At 40.5% G+C, this 17,572-nt stretch overlaps 3 protein-coding genes across 3 annotated transcripts in view; 1 reads left to right on the top strand and 2 right to left on the bottom strand.

Moving 5' to 3' along the window:
* LOC139372956 (general transcription factor II-I repeat domain-containing protein 2-like) overlaps positions 1-17,572 on the top strand; it is a 979,173-nt gene that overhangs the window by 607,338 nt on the left and 354,263 nt on the right. The gene's annotated exons all lie outside the window — the stretch shown is intronic.
* Positions 6,733-7,670, bottom strand: LOC139372943 (gamma-crystallin M3-like). The gene is made up of 3 exons (XM_071112831.1): positions 7,581-7,670; positions 7,222-7,461; positions 6,733-7,066 (listed from the first exon to the last, which is right to left on the bottom strand). The coding sequence occupies exons 1-3, from the start codon at positions 7,593-7,595 to the stop codon at positions 6,785-6,787; spliced, it is 537 nt and encodes a 178-aa protein (XP_070968932.1). The 5' UTR covers positions 7,596-7,670; the 3' UTR covers positions 6,733-6,784.
* Positions 12,463-13,802, bottom strand: LOC139372944 (gamma-crystallin M3-like). The gene is made up of 3 exons (XM_071112832.1): positions 13,749-13,802; positions 13,162-13,404; positions 12,463-12,804 (listed from the first exon to the last, which is right to left on the bottom strand). Exons 1-3 carry the CDS (start codon positions 13,758-13,760, stop codon positions 12,517-12,519), a joined length of 543 nt encoding a protein of 180 aa, XP_070968933.1. The 5' UTR covers positions 13,761-13,802; the 3' UTR covers positions 12,463-12,516.

The raw sequence follows: 17,572 nt of genomic DNA, 5'->3' as shown, positions 1-17,572 counted from the left end.
TACATAACTTTGTAACCTCATATATAACCTCTTCAGCACCATACCGATCAGTGGAGGCTCCTTAGAGGAGGAAGGAGAGAGATCTTCCTCAGTGAATTTCATTAAAAAATATATATTTTTAAACATTTAAAAAGTTATCCTTTTTAGATAAAATTTTAATAAATATAATCACGTCACCAAATAATTGATTAAAACACGCTCTGTCGAGGCGGTCTAAGGCACTGCAGTGCTTGAGGAGTCACTACAGATCTGGGCTTGTTCCCGAACTGTGTCGCAGCCGGCCATGACCAGGAGACTCATGAGGCGACGCACAATTGGCCCAGCGTCGTCCGGGTTAAGGGAGGGATTGGCCAGCCGGGATGGCCGTGTCCCATCGCGCATGCACACTGACACGGTTGCACGTTGTACAGTGTTTCCTCCGACACATAACCCGGCTTCCGGGTTAAGCGAGCAGTGTGTCAAGAAGCAGTGGAGCTTGGCAGGGTCATGTTCGAGAGGATGGCGGGAGTTTTGCTTCTCCCATGTCTGTACGGGAGTTGCAGCGATGGGACAAGACTATAACTATCAATTGGATATCACAAAATTGGGGAGAAAAAGGGTTAAAAAATTAAATAATACAAATAAAGTAAATCAACTCAATACACTCTGTAGGGAAGCACCACTGTGTAGCCGGAGGACAGCTAGCTTCTGTCCTCCTCTGAGTACATTGACATCAATACAAAATCTAGGAGTCTCATGGTCCTCACCACCTTCCATAGACTTACACAGTAATTATGACAACTTCCCGGGGGATGTCCTCCAACCTATCAGAGCTCTTGCAGCATGAAATAACATGTTGTCCACCCAATTAAAGGATCAGAGAATGAATCTAGTACTGAAAGCATAAGCTACAGCTAGATAGCACTGCCGTGCTATCTACAGTGCTATCTAGATAGCAAATGCAGCTAGCTAGTTTAGTCTACTCAAACACCCTGCTCAAACAGAGGTATGCTATGTCACTGTAGCTAGTCTAGGCAAGCTTTTGCTTTTAAGTGATAAACTGCTTACACTGTAACGTTACTGCATGATTGTAGCAGTTTTACCAGTGTGTTAGTTCTATTAGCTATGTTGACTATGATGTTACTTTAGCTAATATAGTGACAATGATGTAGGCTGTGTGTAGCGGTTATGATATGGTTTTGCTTGGAAAGTTTTTTTCACCTGGTCACAAACAGCTGATGTGTTGCGCATTACAGTCCATAAGCGAAGGGAAAAGGTGAGTGGAGGAGAGCGCATAGATGCGAGAAAGAATAGAATGTGGCTGCTATGAAAGCGAACTGTGTTTACGCGTGTTCAGGTGTGTATAAATTCCACCGATTCTGTTGAAAAACGGGGATAAACATAGCTGAATTTGTCCAATAGAAACTCTTGTTTGCAACTGTGGGACTAATGATTACACCATATATCAGCTAGATGCGGGTGAGAGTGATGGCTTCAAAGTATGTTCGGTGTGAACACACAAAAGACATTGACTGCCAAAACTCTATTTATAGGTGCTCTTGGCAAGCAAACGTCTGACAATCTTACTGGTGTGTGGGATCAACTGGGAACTCATTTAGTTTTAATTATGACTCCTGATGACATCATAGAGAGTCATTTTCTTAGGACATTTTTTTCTCCATATTTTTGACTACAGAACATGTAGATATTGGTATCAGTGGCGGTCAGTGCAGTTTACGATGAGGGAGGCCGATATTCTTTTTCAGGAGCATGGCCTTATTTCTATTACGGCATATTGGATGACTGTCATTCATATTCCGTTCTGCCAGTTCAATGTAACAGTGATAGGTTTAGGCTACTACATGATACTTGAATTTTCCCTATACTCATCATGAGGCTGCTACAACGTAGCTTATGAATGAAAGTTTACAGTCTTGTTAAAATACTCCAAACTAGAAGGTAGCAGTAGTGTTGCATTCTTCAGCTTAGTTTGACAATGGTTGTCCCTATGTATTTTGTTTTGTAGGTATCCAATGTTAGCTAACTAGCTAGCTGTGCTAATGTTGCTATTGTTGTAGAATACCCTTGGTGATCCTTGCCAGATGGCCAAAGCTAGATAACTAGCTAGCAAGATGACAAAGAAACAATTTCATTCACTCTCCATAATCCCATGCTGCCAGTGCCATTTTTTTGTTAGCTAAACCTTTAGCATGTAATTCGCTAGCCAGCACAATATATTTTTTCCTTTTTGTTGTTACTCCTCTCGGCTCCCCACTTTGTGCTCTCTGATTGACTCAAAGTCAAGTTGTCGGCCACTGAGGAGCGTTGTGATTCTACAAGTATGCTTATGCTTTCAGTACTAGATTCATTCTCTATTCCTTTGATTGGGTGGACAACATGTTATTTCATGCTGCAAGAGCTCTGATAGGTTGGAGGACATCCCCCGGGAAGTTGTCATAATTACTGTGTAAGTCTATGGAAGGTGGTGAGGACCATGAGACTCCTAGGTTTTGTATTGATGTCAATGTACTCAGAGGACAGATGGCATGTTCGTCGGTATGCAGCAGGAACGTTTTTTTGTTCTAGAAAGAGAAGGGACAGCCTCCTACCTATCAGCAGTCTATCAACAGTCAAATTCTCAATGTGTTTCATTCTTTAGGGGCAAGGTGTTTGCCTTCTCTCAGCGTCATCGCAAAACTCATATTTTTTCAAAATACATCTCTTGATGGACAAGTTTAATGATTTCTAAATAACAAAACTACAAAATTAACTAACGGACAGAACCTAATGTTTATTTTGGTTGGAATATTATGGGACGTTGGAGCTAACAACCCCTGGCCATTTGAAAACATGCACGGCTGGAATTTAGGCCTTTGGCCAATTCAATAAGAAACTGGCCTGGCTCTATGGAGGCTATTTGGGACCTGCAGACCACCGTACACTTCCATGCCAAACTATTAATGAGGAAGGGACCAACTAGTGGCGTCAACTAGTAGAGTTTTGGTTAACTCAGAAAAAGGCCCACAGACCTAGTACAAATAATTTCTAATTGTAAATAAATAAATAAAAAAATAGATATGTTTTGTTGTCACATACACCAGATAGGTGCAGGAAAATGAGGTCTTTTCTAGGGTCAGCCCTAGTAGTACAGCGCCCCTGGAGCAAATTAGGGTTAAAAGCCTTACTTGTCGGCTCAGGTACTCAAACCAGCAACCATTTGGTTACCAGCCCAACGCTCTAACCACTAGGATACCAATGAGAAGAGTTTTCAGTGTTAAGAGAAGAAGATGATTTTAGAGTAACTTGAAGTATTACTGTATGTTGACATTGGGTTTGAATATTAAAAATGTCATCTGGATATGATTGGTATGGGCTTGTAAGTATACAGATGGTTTGAAGATACATCAATGATGTCGCTCTGCTGCTGGTGATTCTCTGATCCCTCTCTACGCAGACGACACCATTCTGTATACATCTGGCCCTTCTTTGGACACAGTGTTAACTAACCTCCAGCTTCAATGCCATACAACTCTTATTCCGTGGCCTACAACTGCTCTTAAATGCTAGTAAAACTAAATGCATGCTCTTCAACCGATCGTTGCCCGCCCTTCCAGCATCACTACTCTGGACGGTTCTGACTTAGAGTACGTGGACCACTACAAATACCTAGGTGTCTGGTTAGACTGTAAACTCTCCTTCCAGACTCACATTAATCATCTCCAATCCAAAATTAAATCTAGAATCGGCTTCTTATTTCGCAACAAAGCCTCCTTCACTCACGCTGTTAAAACATACCCTTTGTAAAACTGACTATCCTACCGATCCTCGACGATGTCATTTACAAAATAGCCTCCAACACTCTACTCAGCAAATTGGATGCAGTCTATCACAATGCCATCCGTTTTGTCACCAAAGCTCCATATACTACCCACCACTGCGACCTGTATGCTCTCGTTGGCTGGCCCTCACTTCATATCCTTAGCCAAACCCACTGGCTCCAGTTCATCAATAAGTCGTTGCTAGGTAAAGCCCCGCAGCACCCACCTGCAGCACGAGCTCCAGCAGGTATATCTCACTGGTCACCCCCAAAGCCAATTCTTTCTTCGGCCGCCTTTCCTTACAGTTCTCTGCTGCCAATGACTCGAACAAACTGCAAAAATCTGTGAAGCTGGAGACTCATGTCTCCCTCACTAGTTTTAAGCACCAGCTGTCAGAGCAGCTCACAGATCACTGCACCTGTACATAGCCCATCTGTAAACAGCCCATCCAACTACCTCATCACCATACTGTTATTTATTTTATTTATCTTGCTCCTTTGCACCCCAGTACCGCTACTTGCACACTCATCTTCTGCACATCTATCACCCCAGTGTTTCATTTAACATACTGTAATAATTTCGCCACTATGGCCTGTTTATTGCCACACCCCCCTTATCCTACCTCATCTGCACACACTGTATATAGACTTTTTCTATTGTATTATTGACTGTATGTTTGTTTATTCCATGTTTAACTCTGTGTTGTTGTTTGTGTTGCACTGCTTTGTTTTACCTTGGCCAGGTCGCAGTTGTAAATGAGAACTTGTTCTCAACTAGCCTACCTGGTTAAATAATATTATTTTTTTAGAATATGAATATATAAATCATGTGTTGGAGAAAAATATACCATTACTGCTGTTTTGGAAGCACAAGAAGAATCATCTTTTTGTTATAGATTGCAAGCATATTTTCTTGGGAATAGATTGTATGTAACATTATTTTGTATTCAAATATTAACTTACCTGAAACATTGAATTTGAGATGGATGTGTCATGACTGGTCTGTTCGGATCAGGACCACACTCCTACAAGACATCTCTCACACCCACCAGAGGGGGAGAGATCAACAGGTATGGAGCTGGGGGGGGGGGGGGGGGGGGTTTATGACATCATGCCCATTGTAAATCTTAAGGCAGCAAACAAAGTCCCTTTGTCCTCTCAATATGGAGGAAGAGAATGTATGATGGGCCTATGGAGAACCTACCTCAGAACAGTAACTGTCATGATCGTCGTATTGAGGAGACCAAAGCGCAGCGTGGTGTGAATGCATGATTTAATGAAAGACGGAAAAACCACGACATACACTAAAACAACCTTGACCGCTAAAGCAACTCTGTGCTAACATGCAACATCACATAGACAATAACCCACGAAATACCCGAAGAAGATGGCTGCCTAAATATGGTTCCCAATCAGAGACTACGATAAACAGCTGCCTCTAATTGAGAACCAATCTAGGCAACCATAGACATACAAAACACCTAGATGGTAAACAACCCCATAAACCTACAAAACCCCTAGAGAGTACAAAAACACATACATCACCCATGTCACACCCTGACCTAACCAAAATATATAAAGAAAACAAAGAATACTCAGGTCAGGGTGTGACAGTAACATGCAATAAACAGACTCTGGAACAATATGTTTCGTCAGCCAAAATGGTAGTAATGACAATAGAAGGAATGTAAAAATTAATGTCGTTTTTGTTATGTTTTTAAAAGTGAAATGACGACGTTATAACGAAAACATTGTAACTTAAAGAGTTTTCACAATATGTACCTGATGTTTGCATACTGTACATTGTGTGGAAAATGCCCAGATCAAGTCAAATGTTTTTGTAAAGAGGAAATGTGCAGTTAGTTGTCTAAATTGTATTTGAGTAAAATCCAGAGCTTGCCTCGTCACTAGTTACACCCTAAAGGCGGAAAGACCCATTTCTGACCCGAGGGGATAAAACATGTTAAGAATTATCATATCAGACTAGGTGGCCACCAGCTGCAGCCAAGGTCCGATTAGTTGCAACCCCAAAACGTAACACGAGGTTGAAGAAGACAAAGGAACGTCTTAATCTACGGATGAGTAGCTGTGTCTAAGAGGGTGAATTCAAGCAGGACCACCTGGTTACCACTCTCCAATGAATTGTGTGTCTACACTGCTTTCATTCCTACACTGGAGCCCCTGAGCTACACAGCTGACCGTACTCAGAAGACCACCTTTCAGAACAAGGCTAGGAAACAGACCACGAAGAGAAAGGACACTGACATTGTGTGGACAATCAGAGCGTTACGCCCGGTAACAACAGAAGTGTCACCATCAGAGGAGAATTCAGAACTCGGACCCCATCGGAGTCCTTCGACACATAATTACATTATTATATTCTGACCCATGAGAGCGGCAGTTCGGGTTACGATTAGGGTTAAACTAAACATAGTTTACAAATGTACCCAAGTGTGCTTTTCTCTCGTACCCTCTCTCTTTCTCTCTCTTTTGAAATCCCCATTTTGTGTAACGTGTGATATTGTGTTGGCCCGCTAGGGACCTGTTTCATTGTACTAAGTTCTAATCAATGGCCTAGACTGTGTGTATGTGTATCTTATATTATAATTTTAGCTTGTTAGTAAATAAACAATCACCTCAGTTGGTGTGGTACGGACTTATTTAGTGGGTTTGTGCAGATTCCCAGGTTATGCGATGTTCAGGATGAGACTGTAGTGTAAATTCATTCATTAGCGACAGTTGTAAAAATCGATATTCTGATATTATTTGAGTTAATTTGGGAAATAGAAACTCAATAAAACCAAACTTTCCCATGGTGCCCCAGATGAATGACTTAAATAATTACCTGATTCATTTAATCACGTAATTATAAACCATGAATAATTCGATGAGCAGTAGTCGTCACATTAATCAATACAACGTCACGTCACGACCGATGCTTTTATACAAGCCTTTATTGTCAACCTAATATTCACATCAAACAGTGAGTTAACAAGAATCCATGATACGCCTCATAGACTGCCATCTCATGTTGCCCATGCTTCCCCCCATGTTGCTGAAGTTCCTGTACTCTCCAGGCCTCAGGTACATCTGCCTGCCTCTGTAGTTGGGCTGCTCGTACATGAGCCAGTGGCCGTCCATCACATTGCAGGACTGGCAGTCGGACATACGGTAACGGTCCATCATGTTCTCACAGTCGTCCATCATCTCGTGCATCTGGCCTCCAAAGTTTTCCCTCTCGTAGATCCTCATCCTGAACTGGCCACTGTGCTGTAATGGAAAACCACAACAACCAAAGCCATTAGAAAAATTGCTAAATGTTAACACATTTTTTATTATAAAATGTTATTCCAATTATAACTATTTTATCCAATCCAAACTACTATCAGTGATAACAGAAACATATGAATTAGTTGTTTATTTACCATGGGGATGTTACGGCAGGACCTAATGCAGTCAGACATGCCCATACGCTGGTGGTCACCATACTCTCCTCTCCTCGCAAAGTACTGGTTTCCCTGGAAGTTGGAGCGGTCATACACCATGAAGCAGCCGCTCTCCACCCTGCAGGAGTTGCACCTGCTCAGGTAGGAGGTCAACTCAGGGCAGTCTGAGCTGGTCTCATAGGAACGACCCTGGAAGTTCCTGTCCTCGTAGAAGATGATCTGGAGGTTAAAAGAAACAACAATATTGACTCCAAACAGTAATACGACAAGTTCAAAATTCAAGTTCAACTGCAATTTTGAAAGTTTCTTCAGTGGTTTTAGGCTGTAGGTTGGCGTACCTTTCCCATGGTCATGGTGACTCTTGCTTGGGTAGCCTACAGATATATGGTGATACTTGGCCTGAAGATGTATAGCTTATTCTCCGTCCTTGGGTACTTTTATACCTGGCTTAACGTCAAAAGAACCCCCAGCTCCATTGTGAAAAGTACTGAGTTGGCATAATGGCATAGGGGCCCCTTTACACAATGGTTTCCAGCTAAACCCTTTATTACTCCCCATTGTGTGTATTTGTGAGGTGGGGTCCATTGTTGGATTGTTGCTGTTTGACTGACAGAGAGAAAAAAAGAAAATTCTCTGATAATTTACCTCAAAGGGCACTTGGCCCTTTGTATAATATTATTATAATAACATAACATTATGCACATCATAATGAGTGAGGGATATGAGAGAGCAAACTTCTTGTTATGAGAGGCTGGTCATGTATACTGTACATTGCCTCTCAATTTAACACACTGACATGTCCTGTCAGAGAAATCACTAAAAACAATATTTGATCTAGATGATTTAGATGTTCAGTGATAAGTGATTGATTGACTGGGATTAGGTTTTTCATTTCAAAGTGAAAATAGGCTAAATTAACATATTTCCTGTAAATTATTACACGAGTAATGTACAGGTAGACAACGTTATGGCTGGCTTTTGTTTTCAGTGAATCTCTAGTTCCCTGTGAATCTAGTTCCCTGAGAATCTCTAGTTCCCTGAGAATCTCTAGTTCCCTGAGAATCTCTAGTTCCCTGTGAATCTCTAGTTCCCTGAGAATCTCTAGTTCCCTGAGAATCGCTAGTTCCCTGAGAATCTCTAGTTCCCTGTGAATCTCTAGTTCCCTGAGAATCTCTAGTTCCCTGAGAATCTCTAGTTCCCTGAGAATCTCTAGTTCCCTGTGAATCTCTAGTTCCCTGTGAATCTCTAGTTCCCTGAGAATCTCTAGTTCCCTGAGAATCTCTAGTTCCCTGTGAATCTCTAGTTCCCTGTGAATCTCTAGTTCCCTGAGAATCTCTAGATCCCTGTGAATCTCTAGTTCCCTGAGAATCTCTAGTTCCCTGTAAATCTCTAGTTCCCTGAGAATCTCTAGTTCCCTGTGAATCTCTAGTTCCCTGTGAATCTCTTGTTCCCTGAGAATCTCTAGTTCCCTGTGAATCTCTAGTTCCCTGAGAATCTCTAGTTCCCTGTGAATCTCTAGTTCCCTGAGAATCTCTAGTTCCCTGAGAATCTCTAGTTCCCTGTGAATCTCTAGTTCCCTGAGAATCTCTAGTTCCCTGTGAATCTCAAGTTCCCTGAGAATCTGTAGTTCCCTGAGAATCTCTAGTTCCCTGTGAATCTCTAGTTCCCTGAGAATCTCTAGTTCCCTGAGTGAAATGGAAAACCAATTTGCAGTCTTGAACTTCGATTGTAAATCAGTTCAGTTGATACTTTAATTCTGAACAGAAATGTATTTATAAATACAAATTGGTCAAAAATGACCAATAGTCAAACAAAACTGATTTTTTTGCAAGAAATGAAGCTATTATATATCAGTAATTGGTGTAGTGGTCTATATAGACTTCATGCCTATTTCTGCATCAGCCCACTTCATCCTTGTTGCCAAACAGTCTGGAGTTAGTCCATTATCCATTGTCTGTTGTCCTACCAATGAACAGTGTGGGTGGCCTCCTCCTGACTTAACCTCAAAACCCCTCGCAGCCATGGTCCATTCCCATTTCACATACTCTGATTTGGACTCACACGCCAACTGTTCTGTGCTCCAATTTGCATGCTCAGAGCACGGTAGCATGCATATTGAGAAATACCCATTGTTGTCACTGTCACATACTGTAGTTAATCCATTTGAATCTGACCTTGCTATTGAATCTGACCTTGCTATTGAATCTGACCTTGCTATTGAATCTGACCTTGCTATTGAATCTGACCTTGCTATTGAATCTGACCTTGCTATTGAATCTGACCTTGCTATTGAATCTGACCTTGCTATTGATCCACCGTGCATTTAAAGGAACTACAACTTGTAAGGCTTAGTAAAGTCTTTGTTAGCAATGAGATGCTATATAAAATATAGTAAAAGGGTTATGCCACATTTGTCAAAATACCAGATGGAATGTCCTTTAACCTTACCCTTTATCTAGTGCCATATTTTTTTAAATTGTATTTAACTGGGCAAGTCATTTAAGAACCAATTCTTATTTACAATGACGGCCTACCCCGTCCAGAACAACGCTGGGCCAATTGTGCGCCGCCCTATGGGACTCTCAATCACGACCGATTGTGAAACAGCCTGGAATCAAACCAGGGCCTTAGACTGCTGCGCCACTCGGGAGTTTATGGATTACTTGTGAAGCACTTGTGTAGTGCTTATAATGGCTATGAATGCCCTATAGAGCCTTTAGAAATTGTAGTTTGTTTAAAGTGTGTATTTCTTTTATCCAAATTTGATGTCAAGCAACAGTAAGTTAGTGTTTTAGGCAAGGTGAGCTCGTTATTCCCCTCAGGATCTACTTTCCTTCTTCCTGGACATGCCTCACTTCCTGATTATGCCAGATATGTACTATTCCTTTAGTCACAGCATTCCAGTCACCCCCCATTGGTTGAAATAATTTAGATTTGATTGAATGATCTGACTGACATTTGAAAATGTGTTTATTAAATTTAAAAAAATAGGTTATTGTGTTGGTAGCCGTCATCTGTGTAAAAACATATTTGTTCATATTTTATATGAGGCATACATATAAGTGTATATATAATGTCTTATAATACAAAGAGTTGTATCATACTTACTAATTGTTCATAAGTAATTATCCATCCTGATAATACATATAATGCGTTATAAGCCCAGAGAGCATAAAATGCATTATGTCATTGCAAGAATGTGAAAATCTTGCAAAGAACACTCACATTTTGTGCTAGCTACATATTAGTGTTAAATTTAGGTCAAAGCTTAATTTCACTCGGCTAGCTTGATAATTATATGTTTAGCATCAGTCATGTCTTCAGCCTCTGCCAGTTTATTGGCAATCTTCACAGTTAGCTGTGTTCCTAGCAAACAGTTAGCTAGCTAGCTAGGTAAGTGTCCGCAGGTGCCTAGCTTTTCCAAATATTTGTTGCTAGTTAACGTTAGCTACCCAGTCCTGCTAACTTGGGTAAATACAACACAGTGTTGGCTTGCAGCTCAGACATTTCTACCTTAGCCAGCTTGTTAGCTAGCTAGCTCTTAGATAATCACACAATGTTGTGCTGTTTGCAAATACCTCATGCCACTAGAAATTTTAGCTAGCCAGCCAACATTAGCTAGCGACTCACTCAAATAGTCTAATCAAAGTGAATCAAAATCAAATCAAATTTTTGGTGTAGACTAACAGTGAAATGCTTACGGGTCAATTTACAACAATGCAGAGTTAAAGATGATATAAGCTGTAGCTAGATAAACTGTAGCTACTCTAATCTAGCTGCACCTTCCAAAATCCAGGGATCGAGCTAGCTAGCTAGTTTTCTTAGAGCAGGGGTAATGGCCGGTTTAAATACCAAAAGGCTGATGCTAAAAATCACGCTCAGTTCAAATTAATGCTGTTAAGTATCAATCAATCAATCACATTTAACTTCTTACATCAGCTGATGTCACAACGTGCTGTACAGAAAATCAGCCTAAAACCCCAAACAGCAAGCAATGCAGGTGTAGAAGTACGGTAGCTAGGAAAAACTCCCTAGAAAGGCCAGAACCTAGGAAGAAACCTAGAGAGGAACCAGGCTATAAGGGGTGGAGATTCTGGCTGTGCCGGGTGGAGATTATAACGTAACATGGCCAAGATGTTCAAATGTTCATAGATGACCAGCAGGGTCAATTAATAATATTCACAGTGTTGTCGAGGGTGCAACAGGTCAGTGCTGGAGTAAATGTCATTAAGGCCTTTCATAGCAGATCATTGAGAGTATCTCTACCTCTCCTGCTGCCTCTAGAGAGTTGAAAACAGAAGGTCTGGGACAGAGCATTTTAGGTAGGTCAATAATGCATGATGCTTTTTAGGCTGATAATGCATTATAGTAATGTATTGTAAGAAAGCTATAACTACTTATGATACATTATATCTTATAGCGAGTATTATAAGGCACTATAAGGCATTATTAAGGCACTTATAAGGAGTTATGTATGCTTCCATAGAAATTATTACCACATATTCTATTTGATGAGTTTGTGTTTGTATTATGGTAATGTTACACTTTTGGAGGATGGAAGTGGGAAGTGGTTTGATAAATATGGCCTGCCACTGTGTAGTGTGAAGGGTTGTGACAAGTTAGTCACTAGTTCTTAAGAGTGAGTGTGAATTTGTGAGTGATTGATTATGTCTGAGTAAGGACAGTATGATCTGTTGAGCTGAGCTTTCAAAGCTGAAGTTCCTCAAAGCTGAAGTTCCTTCCTCAAAGCTGAAGTTCCTCAAAGCTGAAGTTCCTCATAGTAAACAAAACAATTGATCACTTGAGCACCTGTCTGATTTCCATGCTTCATCATTTTTAATTACAGGACCTTCTTTGCCTTTAAAAAAAAGTGGCGTATTCTTATTTCTTATTTAGATCCTCATTTGGCGTAGTCGGCAGGATTCTGTTGTTAAGAGCTTATCAATGTCTAAAACACCCATACACAAGGCAGTGTCAAGTGCCTAGCATAGGCTAGAGGTTTTTTAAGACTAAATATAAGGATTATAGAATTTGGGGAAAAGGGGACATTTTTCTTTACCTTGTGTTTACAGACATTTCAGCTGATATTACTGTTTATAGTGGTTGCAGTATAATCGTTGCTTATAGTGGCTTTTTAGTGGTTAGAGTATTATAGTGATATAATAGTAATTTACAGTGCAGTGACTGGTGGAAATAAGGTAAGAAAATCGCTGCAAAAAATGAAGGTTTAAAATGTTTATTAAAAAGTCGTTGCACTCTTTAAAGACAGCACATTTAAAAGGCAGCATCGCTGCTGATGCGCCTCATGGACTGGAACCTCATTTCATCATTTCCCATTCCCATCTCTCTCGTGTTCCTGTACTCTCCAGGCCTCAAGTAGGTCTGCATGCCTCTGAATTGGGGCTGCTCGTACATGACCCAGTGGCCGTCCATCACGTTGCAGGACTGCATCTCGGGCATATGGTAACGCTCCTGGATGGAGTCACAGTCGTCCATCACCTCGTGCATCTGGCCTCCGAAGTTCTCCTTCTCGTAGATCCTCATCCTGAACTGGCCAATGTGCTATTGGAAAGAAAATAACATATTTCACGCATCTATTAACGGAACAGGATGAGCTTGGTTGATAGGATGGCATACAATGCAATATGCCACAATCTAAAAAGAATGAAAAGATAAGCACAATACGGTTTAATTGTTTTCCTTTTCATTCATTTGCGGTTGAGGCATTTAGCTGGATCTACACAACCGATGGCATGGGATGTGTTTGTATGTTGACTTTAGATTACATTTGAGGTGTGAAAACTTTAGACAGACTTCGATTTTGGAGTGTAAGATAGTTTTATGGCATCGATGATTGTGGTCATTGTGGTGTGGTTGTGAATAGTTGTGGTCTGTTGTGCTGTCTGCAGAAGTGCTTACCTGGGGGATCATACGACAAGACCTGATGCAGTCGTTGAAGCCTAACATGTGCTGGTACTCAGGGTACTCTCCCCTCCTCAGGAAGTACTGGTGGCCCATGTAGTTGGGCCGGTCGTACACCATGAACATGCCACTCTCCACCCTGCAGGAGTTGCACCTGTTCAGGTGGGAGGAGAGCTCGGAGCAGTCGCTGCTGCACTCATAGGAGCAGCCCTGGAAGTTCCTGTCCTCGTAGAAGATGATCTGGAGAAAGAGAAAGTATGCTTTGAAAGTCTAAACATCTTGACGTGAAACCAATTGATTTTGATGTGCAAAAACTCATACATTCTATCCCGTTCAGAAATTATTCTACATAATAATTGTAATGTGTCTGACAAAATCAAACAATGCAACCATGATTATAATTAGAAGTCATTATAAGTAATCTGTAGTTATCATAGTGTTCTGAATCTAAAAACACACACATCAAGGATATATTCCCCATTGGAAATGGGCTCTGATGCATCCTAGATTCATAGTTCCAGTGCCAGATGGCGTACAGTTCAGCACTGTGCACAGACTTTGATCACAGCCCCACATTACAGTACCTTTCCGTTCATGGTCACAGTTATTTGATTTCCGTTGTTCTCCCTACTGGCGTGCTGCCTTTTATGCTTGATGTAGCTCCAGAAGAATCTACCGCCCAATTGTATAAAACGCTGAGTCAGCTGAGCAACACTGTACTGTACTCTACATCAACGCCACGCTCACGGCAAAGAGTTATCATTTAGTGCTCTGTAAGGTAAAAGGGTTTAGATTAGGTCTGATTCCTTTTAGACGTATTGTATAGTCTCTTTGAAATAGACTCTGAAGGGTGAATTAACTATTTATGGATTTTAATTTAGCTTCAACGTTTCATTTATGTAAATGATGTGCTCATAATGAACCATTTAGGGCAAACACTTATTTTATTTTAATTGTAATTTAACCTTTATTTAACTTTATAGGCTATGCTCGTGCCTATTTCATTTGCATTAGGAATAGGTTTGTGCAGTGCACACAAGAAACTTCCACTCAAAAATGATATTTTGGTATTCCACTGTATTTACAGTCCCGAAATATGTTGCATGTCAGCAGTCCAGTTCACAAGATATTGGACTTTCAAGAAGCTAAGTGTCACCAGCCGCATCATCATGATGCAAACTGCGGACTCTTGAACAATACCAAAAGACAGTTGATTTTACCTTTAAGTGGTAGGTAAGGTGTAGGTAAAGGTGTACCTTACAATTTATATTGCATAGTATCAAAATAGTATTAAAAAAAAGTATCAAAAGCAATATGGGGGTTGTTTTAATTGCTCCTTGAGGGTATCAGCAATGTGATATTCAGTGTTATTTAAAAAGTGCATGCAAATGTGAAATGTTCAAGTGTTTGTACAGTAGCTACATTCAATATCATTGAAAGATACTGTGATATTTAGTTTGATATTTAGAATCCCCCATAAGTGTTCCTGTCTCAGGGGCCGCTCCAGAATTCCTCATAAGTGTTCCTGTCTCAGGGGCCGCTCCAGAATCACCCATAAGTGTTCCTGCCTCAGGGGCCGCTCCAGAATCACCCATAAGTGTTCCTGTCTCAGGGGCCGCTCCAGAATCCCCCATAAGTGTTCCTGTCTCAGGGGCCGCTCCAGAATCCCCCATAAGTGTTCCTGTCTCAGGGGCCGCTCCAGAATCCCCCATAAGTGTTCCTGTCTCAGGGGCCGCTCCAGAATCCCCCATAAGTGTTCCTGTCTCAGGGGCCGCTCCAGAATCCCCCATGGCATATGGTTTACATCGTTTTCATGCTCGTCAAACCATTCAGTGACCACTCAAGCCCTGTGGATGGGGCAATGTCAGCCTATGGGGGCATGCATTGCCATGGTAACCAAAATAATGGCCTACCCAGCATTTGGATGCATGATCCTAAGCATGATGGGAACCACACCTGTGTGGAAGCACCTGTTTCCAATACACTTTCAATACACTTTGTATCCCTCATTTACTCAAGTGTTTCCATTATCTGTGCAGTTACCTGTATGTCATCCTAATGAAAAAAATTGTAATATTCAGAGTTTACAGTCATATGTGCATACATTGTTGTATGGGTGGCCCCAGCAGGAGTCAAACCTTTATAATAAGTTTATTTTATAGGGTAACACTTTATATTAAGTTTATTTTATAGTGTAACACTTTATATTAAGTTTATTTTACAGGGTAAAGTTGGCCCTATAGGGTAACACTTTATATTAAGTTTATTTTATAGGGTAACACTTTATATTAAGTTTATTTTATAGTGTAACACTTTATATTAAGTTTATTTTACAGGGTAAAGTTGGCCCTATAGGGTAACACTTTATATTAAGTTTATTTTATAGGGTAAAGTTGGCCCTATAGGGTAACCCTTTATATTAAGTGTGTGTGTGTGAGTGAGTGTGTGCATAAGTGTGTGTGTGTACCTCAATCAATCAATCAAATTTATTTTATATAGCCCTTCGTACATCAGCTGATATCTCAAAGTGCTGTACAGAAACCCAGCCTAAAACCCCAAACAGCAAGCAATGCAGGTGAAGAAGCACCTGCGTGGGCATAAAGAAAGCAGATGACTGTAATACATGAATTATGTAAGCAGGGGGACGACTATACACTTTGATCTGTTCTGAAATTGAATAGCCACAATGTACTGTAATCCTGACCCCTATCAAATACCTTACTTTTATAATACATCTATTGTGTTCAGTGAAATGGGTGGCCCCATTGTGAAGAATCCCTGACCAAGCAACATGACGCAGCATAGAGAGGTATACCGCTGTCTGGTTGTTATGTACTGTAACGGAATACATTTGATATCACCCACAAAGAATACAGTTGAAACTATTAGAAATGTTTCAGAAAACAACAACAGAAAAGGGGATACACATCCATATGCTGCACATTTGATGCTCACATACAGTCCACGTTTATGAACTACCATTATCAATGGAAATGATGTCCAATTCCTCTGACTTCTTTAAACCAGTCAACAGTCCATTGGTTATACATTACCTCTTTAACGTCTCTAAACCAGTTCATTGGTTATACATTACCTCTTTAACGTCTCTAAAACAGTTCATTGGTTATACATTACCTCTTTAACGTCTCTAACCCAGTTCATTGGTTATACATTACCTCTTTAACGTCTCTAAACCAGTTCATTGGTTATACATTACCTCTTTAACGTCTCTAAACCAGTTCATTGGTTATACATTACCTCTTTAACGTCTCTAACCCAGTTCATTGGTTATACATTACCTCTTTAACGTCTCTAAACCAGTTCATTGGTTATACATTACCTCTTTAACGTCTCTAAACCAGTTCATTGCTTCTCTACTTCTCTAACGTCTCTAAACCAGTTCATTGGTTATGCATTACTTCTCTAACCCAGTTCATTGGTTATACATTACCTCTTTAACGTCTCTAAACCAGTTCATTGGTTATACATTACCTCTTTAACGTCTCTAAACCAGTTCATTGGTTATACATTACCTCTTTAACGTCTCTAAACCAGTTCATTGGTTATGCATTACTTCTCTAACCCAGTTCATTGGTTATACATTACTTCTCTAACGTCTCTAACCCAGTTCATTGATTATACATTTCTTCTCTAATGTCTCTAAACCAGTTAAATGGTTATACATCACTTCTCTAACGTCTCTAAACCAGTTCATTGGTTAGGAAAGGGGGGATACCTAGTCAGTTGTACAACTGAATGCATTCAACTCCACATTTAACCCTCTGAATCAGAGGTGCAGGGGGCCATAATCAACATCCACGTATTTGGCACCCAGGGAACAGTGGGTTAACTGACTTGCTCAGAACGACATATTTTTACCTTGTCAGCTCGGGGATTCGATCCAGAAACCTTTTGGTTACTGTCCCATTGCTCTAACCACTAGGCTACCTGCCATTATACATCCCTTCTCTAGCGTCTCTAAACCAGTCCATTGATTATACATGACTTCTCTAGCTTCTCTAAACCAGTCCATTGATTATACATCACTTCTCTCGTGTTTCTAAACCAGTCCATTGTCCATGGGTTATACATTATACTGTGGAGAACATGTAAACTAGCATAATGCTAACAATTGACAATAAGGATTAGTTTTCTGCTAAATACGTTTCAGAAACTGGAGGTTACAGTACAGCAGGCTTTCTGAGTATATCAGGCTTTCTGAGTACAGCAGGCTTTCTGAGTACATCAGGCTTTCTGAGTACAGCAGGCTTTCTGAGTACAGCAGGCTTTCTGAGTAATATAATTTGATGTACTGTAACATGGGTTAAATTTGATTCAATTGAGCCAGTGAGAAAATGCATATATATATATATATATATATATATATATATATATATAGATAGATATA

Source organism: Oncorhynchus clarkii, chromosome 18 (assembly GCF_045791955.1).
Source record: "Oncorhynchus clarkii lewisi isolate Uvic-CL-2024 chromosome 18, UVic_Ocla_1.0, whole genome shotgun sequence".
Lineage (NCBI taxonomy): Eukaryota > Metazoa > Chordata > Actinopteri > Salmoniformes > Salmonidae > Oncorhynchus > Oncorhynchus clarkii.
The sequence above is the reverse complement of the archived record's forward strand: the minus strand, read 5'-3'. Positions and strand labels throughout refer to the sequence as shown.

What these genes read in the sequence shown, in the direction of transcription:
- LOC139372943 (XM_071112831.1), bottom strand. An exon ending in CCTGCCGTAACATCCCCATG is followed by an intron (nt 7,067 to 7,221) that starts GTAAATAAACAA and finishes TTTCCATTACAG; the next exon opens with CACAGTGGCCAGTTCAGGAT.
- LOC139372944 (XM_071112832.1), bottom strand. An exon ending in CTTGTCGTATGATCCCCCAG is followed by an intron (nt 12,805 to 13,161) that starts GTAAGCACTTCT and finishes TCTTTCCAATAG; the next exon opens with CACATTGGCCAGTTCAGGAT.